The sequence below is a fragment of the Triticum dicoccoides genome, chromosome 1A (assembly GCF_002162155.2).
Source record: "Triticum dicoccoides isolate Atlit2015 ecotype Zavitan chromosome 1A, WEW_v2.0, whole genome shotgun sequence".
NCBI classification, from domain to species: domain Eukaryota; kingdom Viridiplantae; phylum Streptophyta; class Magnoliopsida; order Poales; family Poaceae; genus Triticum; species Triticum dicoccoides.
This window is the reverse complement of record NC_041380.1, coordinates 586645472-586653814: the sequence shown is the minus strand read 5'-3', so window position 1 is coordinate 586653814 and position 8343 is coordinate 586645472. Positions and strand designations below refer to the sequence as shown.

General features: G+C 47.9%; 2 protein-coding genes across 3 annotated transcripts; one reads left to right on the top strand and one right to left on the bottom strand.

Annotated features, from left to right (window-relative positions):
- Positions 1–815: 815 nt before the first annotated feature.
- Positions 816–2757, top strand: LOC119292918. Of its 2 annotated transcripts, XM_037571573.1 has the most exons (3): positions 818–1200; positions 2252–2269; positions 2361–2757. In XM_037571573.1, the coding sequence occupies exons 1-3, from the start codon at positions 870–872 to the stop codon at positions 2543–2545; spliced, it is 534 nt and encodes a 177-aa protein (XP_037427470.1). In that variant the 5' UTR covers positions 818–869; the 3' UTR covers positions 2546–2757. The 2 variants fall into 2 exon arrangements, with proteins under 2 accessions (XP_037427475.1, XP_037427470.1); XM_037571578.1 differs by lacking the exon at positions 2252–2269 and having other exon boundaries at positions 816–1200.
- Positions 2758–2844: 87 nt separating this feature from the next.
- Positions 2845–3750, bottom strand: LOC119292908 (WRKY transcription factor WRKY24-like). Its single transcript, XM_037571568.1, has one exon. The coding sequence runs from the start codon at positions 3669–3671 to the stop codon at positions 2928–2930; it is 744 nt and encodes a 247-aa protein (XP_037427465.1). The 5' UTR covers positions 3672–3750; the 3' UTR covers positions 2845–2927.
- Between the last annotated feature and the right edge of the window lie 4593 nt (positions 3751–8343).

Sequence of the window (8343 nt, the reverse complement as noted above, 5' to 3'; positions counted from 1 at the left end):
GAGTCACGGCCGTGCCTCTCGAAAAGGAAAAAACAAAACACGTTTTCTGTTTTTTTTCTTTCGCGAGAGTCACGATTTTGCTTTCGCGAGAGGCATGATTGTGCTTACGCGAAAGTCATGGCCGTGCCTCTCGGAAAGGGAAAAAAATACGCGTTTTCTGTTTTTTTTTTCTTTCGCGAGAGTCAGGATTTTGTTTTCGCATGAGTCACGGTTGTGCCTCTCGGAAACGAAAAAAAACGCGTTTTCTGTTTTCTTCCTTCCACGAGAGTCACGGTTTTGCTTCCACGAGAGGCACAGGCGTGCCTCTTTCGGAAAGGGAAAAAAACCGTGCTCCCGGTTCGGTTTTTCGTCCGGTTTTTTCGTAAAAAAAGTTCGTCAAAACCTATCAACATGGGATCTAGTTTTGAAGATCTCAATGCGAGGAATCCAATGGTGAAAACGGTTTGAGATTTGGACGCACGGTTTAAGAGAAAACATTTTGAATAAATGAATCTACGAAAAAAAGGGAAAACTCTCAGATTGTGACAAGTGACGCGCTGCATGTGCGCCACTTGTCGCGACATGAGATAATGGAGTGTTCTTTGCAACGAGTACTCCTTAATTAGTGATTTCGATTGTTTTAACTCTCCTCTGCTAAATCAATGATAAGCCCGCGATGCTGGATCTTTCAAAAAAAAAACCATGCCGGGCCAGGCCTGTACCTGGTCGAGCATTGTGCTCATGGGCCGGTACGCAGCCCATGTCCCAATTAGCCAGCTTTGAGACCAAGCGCTGGGCTTACGGGCCAGCCCATTTCCGGGCGTCATCCCCCGGAGAGCAACGCGAGCCACCCAAACGGAGGGAGCTCGCCCTTCCTTCCACGCGCCGAAATGCTGGCCGCCACCGCCGCCTGCCGCGCGCCGGCGCGGCCGCTCCCCGCCGCGCGACCCGGCAGCAGCTACCTCCTCGGGAGCGTCCTTCTCCCCAAACGGACAGCGCCGGCGGCGAGGAGGAGGGGACGGAGCGCGGCGGTGCGGTGCGGGCTGCTCCCCGTAGACCCGTGGGCGCCCGGCGTCGACTCCCAGAGCATCGCGTCGCAGCTCTTCGCCGTGTCGCTGTTCCCCTACCTGGGGTTCCTCTACTTCATGACCCGGTCCAAGACGGCGCCCGGGCTCACGCTCTTCGGCTTCTACTTCCTCCTCGCCTTCGTCGGCGCCACCGGTACGCGTCCTCCTCCTCCTCCTCTTCCCTTTTCGTCTCGCTGTTTTCACGTGTCAATCTAGTTGTTGTTGTGGTTGGGGAGCGAAAATACTTGTACATTTAGAAGAGCAGAGCAGCAGCAAACATTTTAGAAGCGGTTAGAGAACTGAATGTGAATGCTACTTGGCAATTTGGCCACTATCAGAAGGTCAATTTTATATATCTGGTGAGTACAGACGATGCTGTGCATTGAAAATCACATGGATTTCATCATGAGAAACTGAGAGCTGTCATGAATGGTGTGGCGAGACGAAAAAATAATTGTGCATGCATTATGTGGCTGTCAGATATATTTGAACAACTCAAAATGCCATGGCACTCAGCTTACATCTGCAAAATGTGTTCTATGTCAACAAAACGTTGCTCATGTGCGTGTAAACACAGGAAGTTTGTGGAATGATTGAACTTAAAACACAAAATGTTCATACACTTGGTAAGAGAGCACCACTGCAGGTTTCTATATACTGTTCCAAAGCAACCGGCCAATAGCTTTTATGATGTTTGCATCTTCCCAAAGCTCAACATTTTAACTATAGCCAAGGCAAATGACTAACACAAGCATGTAGAAAAGAAAATTTGATGCTGGTTTGTTTTGGAGCATTTCAGTACATAATTCAGGTCGTTGGAGAAGACTTATAATGACTAATGAAAATTTGTAGAACGAAGTAGGAAGGAAAAGGGACGTTGAAATCAGTAGAGTGCACGATCAATCAAAATGTTACTGTGCGTGTGTGTGTGGCACAAACGAACCAATTTGTTCCTCAATTAATGTGAATCTTGATTTTTGTTATCCTTTTGGCAAAAAGCCTTGCCATTTGATTGGGACTTAAGTGTCAGAACAAAATATGTGTATGTGTCCATCTGCTGTATAGTGTATACATTGGCCTCTTCTATTTTAAATTATTTAGTTTCCGCTATTTAGTTAGCTAGAAGAAAATTACCTCCTCTCACGTCATTAATTATTTCCCTTTTGTTTCATGCACATTGCACGGGCATTTTATCCCCGGAGCAGTACCTGCTGGGATATATGGTAATTGCATCATATCATAAGTTTTCAGTGAATCTTACACACCTTGATCGACACAATAAGTATTTACCGATACATCACCATCCTCTTTCAGCCAAAGTTCATTACGGGACCTCGCTTTCAAATGTGGATTTGCTGCATGGGACGGCGGAATCGCTTCTCACCCTTACCAATCTATTCATTGTGCTTGGGCTGAGGGGAGCCTTGAGGAACCTGGACAAAGCAGAGGAGAGCAGTCCTGAAGCTCCTCAGGACAGCAAGGAGAAGAGTTCAGTATAGGTACTCTCACCAGTTCCCCCAAATGGTGCTTGTAAATCCCTGAGAACCTTTTCCTGGTGCATCTAGTGATGACATTGTACTGTAGTGAGTGTACATTTCTGTTGCTCAACTAGCTTATGAAGCCCCTGATGCTGTAATAAACTGCACAGACTGGCTTTGTGCATGTGCTGATCCATAATACTACTCTCTCTGTAAGGAGGGAGTATATTGCAGTGGCCAGTGTATGACCACTACAGTTCTACTAGTGATGGTGCTATATCTACTGCAGATATATAGCTTCCATTGCGATAAATGATCACGAGTCTGAATCTAAGTACTAGTGGGAATACAGTAGGATAGTGGACACGGCGCCTACAATCTTCTGAAACTCCGGTTAGAAAAACTACATATTCCAGAACAGCTCGTCGAAGTCCATGTCAGCCCCGAGGCCGCCTCCGGCGGCGTAGCCGTAGTTGCCGGCAAGCTGGCACCAGGAGTTCCCCGGCGTGTAGCAGCCGGCCGGCGAGGAGGGGAACGAGGGCGGCGTGAAGGGCTCTGCCGGCCACTGCATCCCTTCCGACGCCTCAGCCGGCGAGCTCTGTTGCTGCTGCTGTTCCTGGCCCAAGGAAGCAGGCGGCTGCTGATCTGTGCCGACGAGGACAGCGGTGGCCTGGGCGCAGGTGTGCGCGCCGTGGTAGACGACGTCGAAGAGCAGCGGGTCGGCGGCGGCGCGCTGCACCTGCTTGGTGGCCTGGCAGCCCTGCGAGTGCCGGTGCGTGCACCGGAAGTAGGCCCGCGGGTACGGTGCGCCGAGGATGTCCTTCTGGCCGTACTTCCGCCAGCTGAGCCCGTCGTCGAGCGACCCCAGGTCCTGCATCGACGCCACCCGCACCTGCGCCCTGACCGCCCCCGCCTTCCTGCCGCCCCTGTGCTGGCCGTTCACTCTCGCCCTGCCGCCGGCATTGCGTCCGCGCGGGCCGCTCCCAGCGAGGCGCACGGCACGGTCGACGGACGCGGCCAGCTCGGCGCAGAGCTCCCTGGCGGCGCCCGGCGCGCCCTGGTCGCCGTCCACCCTCTCCTCCAGCTCCCTCGCCATGGCCAGCAGCCCGTCCAGCTCCGTCGCCAGCGTCGCCGTCGTGTCCTCCATGCCAGGCACCTGCTCTAGCTAGTCGATCAGCGGCAAGCTTCTCATGAGCGTGCGCGTGCGCGTGCGTGCTTGGCGGGTTTTCGTTCCCTGTGATGATGATGATGAGCAGGTCTTTTATAGGCCCGGGCCAAGTAAGCGCTGATCAAGCACCGTTCATTTTTTTGTAAAAGAATCCAACACTGTTGATGGACGGGGACTATAAAAAATCGAGCGCGGTTTGACTGAAGACCGGAGAACCGAGAAGGAAATAAACACGTCACGCTCGGACCGGTCCTAGTCTCCTCTCCATTTTGGTCCTGGGCAAGGCCACCACCATGGGGCTGCCATGAATATACGCTCTCTGTCTAATCCGGTAGCTGACGAGTGACGTGGCCAGCCGCAATAACCAGCGGCGTCCCTCTCACCGGATCGCCTCGTTTGGACCCATCGACGCGGCGCAGGTGAACGGGGATGGCAGTGAGTGGCATGTGAAGTTCACCGCGCTTTTCCTGGAAGTTTCGTCGCCGCTGCCGTCCATGGACAGACTGACAGTAACCATGGAAGTAAAATTTCCGCCTGGCGTTGTGCCGCGCCGGTACGTGGCTTGGTGCCGTCACCTCGTCGCCGGACGTGCGGTCGATCCGCGCCGCGGCAGGGGGGAGGAAGATGCCCGGAAGGCGGCGCGCGCGGCTGGTTGCCGGGAAGTGAGCAGTGAAAGTGGGAAGCTTTTTTTAGGCTAGCATAGAGCCAACTGGGCCCACGGGCACGATCGATCGGCGTGTGGCAGAGCAAAGGGGAGTTTGCACCATGTGGACATGGCGTGACCCGCGTACGAGCAGTGAGAGGACGTACAAGCTGAGAGGCGTGTGCCGTGTGCCCACGCAAGGAGCCGCTGTACAGTCCCTGGACCTGGACACAGAAGGCGCAATCAGCAGCCAGTCCGTGTGGCACACGGGACCGTGTTCGATCTTTCACCGTGGTTTTGTGCCCCGTTTGCTGCATCTTGCAACTTGCCTACATTGTGTTTACAACAACAAGGGTGTGGCAAGAAGGAGACCCTCTCGTTCCACAGCCTGATGGATTGGTCCAACAAGACAAGGGTTCAAACGATGTGTGTAACCGGCCGGTCTTAGCCTACAGGGAGTAGGGTCGTCGAGCTAGCGAGTCATGTCGATCTGCTTTCACGCGGCGTGTGCACGTGAAGCCCGGAATCGTCAAAAAGGTTTTCTACATGGACACGACACGACACGACCAGGGACGGATGCGCTGGGCTGTGAGACTCGGTTCAAAACACCAAATCAAATAATTCGCCGCACGCGTACTAAATACATCTACAGTCGGGCGCTCCAAACACATCTCAAACGGACAAACCGGTCACAAAAATAAAGTCTATAGTAGGTCCTTAAACTATTTCAAGAGTATCAAAGAGATTCTCAAACTATGAAAATCATCATTCAGGTCCTCGAAGTACAACAAGTGTGTCATGCTAAGCAGAATAGGTCCTCGGACTACTTTAATATTGAGCTGATTTTGGACCTGGATGACATATTTACTGCACTTTGAATATTCACATGATGATTTTCATAGTTCGAGGACCTACGTGACACCCGTGAAATAGTTCAGGGACCTAAAATACACTTCATTCAAAATCAACCCACGTGAATCGTACCTCGGATGGTTAGTTTTTCTTCTTCTTATTTGCAAACACACAAAAGGCTTGCATGCCAATGTATTAGAAGAGAGTCAGGTAGAAATGCAGAGAATCCGGTGGAAAACATCCGCGGTTACAAAGATACAAGGCGACATAACAAAGGAAAGGGCATCCTAGCTATCGCGGCCGTAAAACAATGCCCTAGAGCGGAGAGACAATTATCTCCAGATGTCGATCAACTCGGTAGAGCCCGAGATGCGATGGCACAGCTCGCGGGGCATCACAACAGCACGCTGAAATACCCGGCCATCCCGTTCCTTTCAGAGCATCCAGATGCAGAGCAAGGCGATGGAGTCAAAGCCCCGACGATGTGACCGCGGGATGAGGACACGAAAGTTCGGCCACCACTCAACAAGTGCATCAGCGGGCACAAGGTGAGCAAGACCACCATGAGCCAACATGGTGTGCCACACCTCTCTCGCGTAGACGCAGCCTAGCGCAATATGGTCTGCAGTCTCCGCCTCTTGTGGCACAGAGGGAAGACGACATGGGAGGTCAGACCATGGCGCAAGCGTCGATCGCGGTCCAAATGCGTCTTCTCATGGCTAACCAGATGTGTAATTTGCAGTTGGTTGGCGCCCAGGCGCGCCAAAGTGCCTTTCCAGCGGAGATGTTTAGATTTTATACGGTGAAAGCAACTCGCCAGAAGACGTTTTCGTCGACTACGAAGACATGTGTAGCGACTTCGTGAATTTCAAGATGATTTGTCGGTTCAGTCTTTTGGAGATGATCATAAAAGTAAGGTGTCTGTACGTGTGTTCATAGGGATGGGTGTATGTGTGTATGTACCGTGTTAAAAAAATTCACCGCACTCCTCCGACGGTCGAAGGAGCTATGTCTCGCTTATTGGTAACTCCCCTCGCCTGAATCGCGGCACGACCAAGTCGGCCAATCACCGTAGCAGTGTGTTCATTTTTACTCTTAAAGTTTCCCAAATGATAAGTGCCACACATGTGACACGAAGCAACATGGTCCAACGGCATTCATTACCATCTATTTTGCCACGTCAAAACAGATAACATCATCAGTAATCTTTTTGGTTTTAAGACTTAAAATTGTTTTATCTCCTAAATAAAAAATTTGATTGTAAATCCGTTTTCATCATTAAATCTGACTCAACGAGATTTTTAAAATTATATCCATGTTGATATGTTTTGACGATCTGCTTTTGAGCCAAAAGTTATCATGATGCTTACACTAAAGTTGTCATAGTGTTTACACTAAAATTGTCATGACATGTTTGATCTAGTTTTCGTTCTAGATTTAAAGGTACCATTGTATTTTAACTACTTTTTACAACAATTTTTATCAATTGATCATGGAAATTTTAGTAATAACCACGTCAAATTTAATTTATGGATCATGGCATTTTTAGTAACTTAACATGGCAATTTTAGTAATATGACCATGGCAATTCTAGTATTTTCTCCACGAGAATTACTAAAATGGTCGTGCAACAGCACGGCTCACGGGGCATCAGAACAGCACGCTGAAATACTCCGTTCCTTTTAGAGCATCCAAATGCAGAGCAAGGCGATAGAGTCAAAGCCCCAACGGTGAAACCGCGGGATGAGGGCAGAGAGTCCAGCCACCACTCAACAAGTGCATCAACAGCGGCAGCGAGCGCAAGGTGAGCAAGACCACAGCAAGCTAACATGGCATGCCACACCTCTCTGGCGTAGACGCAGCCCAGCGCATTATTGTCCGCAGTCTTCACCTCCTGGTCGCACAGAGGGCAAACGACATGGGATGTCAGATCATGACGCAAGCGTCGATCGCGGTCTAAATGCGTCTTCTCATGGCTAGGCAGAAGTGTAATTTGCACTTGGCCTGCGCCCAAGCGCACTAAAGTGTTCCAGCGGAGATGTTTAGGTTTTATACGGTGAAACCAACCCACTAGAATATGTTTCCGTCGACTATGAAGACGTCTATGGTAACTTCGTGAATCTCAAGATAATGTATCGGTTCAGTCTTTTGAAAATGATCATAGAAGTAGGATGCGTGTACGTATATGTGTGTTCATAGAGATGAGTGTATGTAGATATGTATGAGTGTATGCGTATATAGCGTGTTAAACAAATCACCGCACTCCTCGAACGGCCAAAGAAGCTATGTCTCCCTTATTGGTAACTCCCCTCGCCTGAAGCGCGGCGCCCGGGGCGTCCAATCACTGTAGCAATGTGTTTGTTTTTATTCTCAAAGTTTCTTCTGTTAAGTCCTTTTTATTGTTTGGACCGTTTGTGGTCAGATTTCATGGTGCTATCCAGTTTTCTTATGGTTTTTCTATTGTTTTTTTGTTTCTTTGCCGATTTTTTTCATTTTTCCTTTCTTTCTTCGTGATACTCTGGGTTTTTTTCATTGGTTCTTTTGTTTTTCTTCTTCTATGTATGTAAGTTTTCTTTATTTCTTTCTTCGTTTCTTTGTTTTCTTTTTTTTCTTTGTCAAACTCACTAATTCTGTCTTTTCTTGTTTTTATTTTTTCTTTGTTTTTTTTCTATTTTGTTTTTCGTTGTTTCTTTCTCCGTTTTCACTGTTTTTTAAGTACATGATGTATATTTTTTTTTCTTACATACAAGTTTCAAACACTTTTTTGTATACATAGTCAAAAATATACAAATACATGGGAACATTTTTGAATGGGAATAAATATTTTGTTCGCACACAATGCACACTTTTGATATACATTAGGGACTTTTTTGTACATGTTTGATATTTTTAAATTAATAAGTACCTTTTCTAAAATATATGTTTTTATTACTATTTTTATTCACCATATGTTGTACATTTTCTATACACAGTTTACATTTTTTAAATATATGATCAACATTTTTTCGTACTTACTGTATTTTTTGTCAAAACTTTTTGTTGAGAAACATTTTTTCTATACAGATTTAATATTTTTCAAAATCTTGACTAACATTTTTAAATACATGATCAACATTTTTTATACATATTATATATTTTTTGTACATGTTTTCCGTA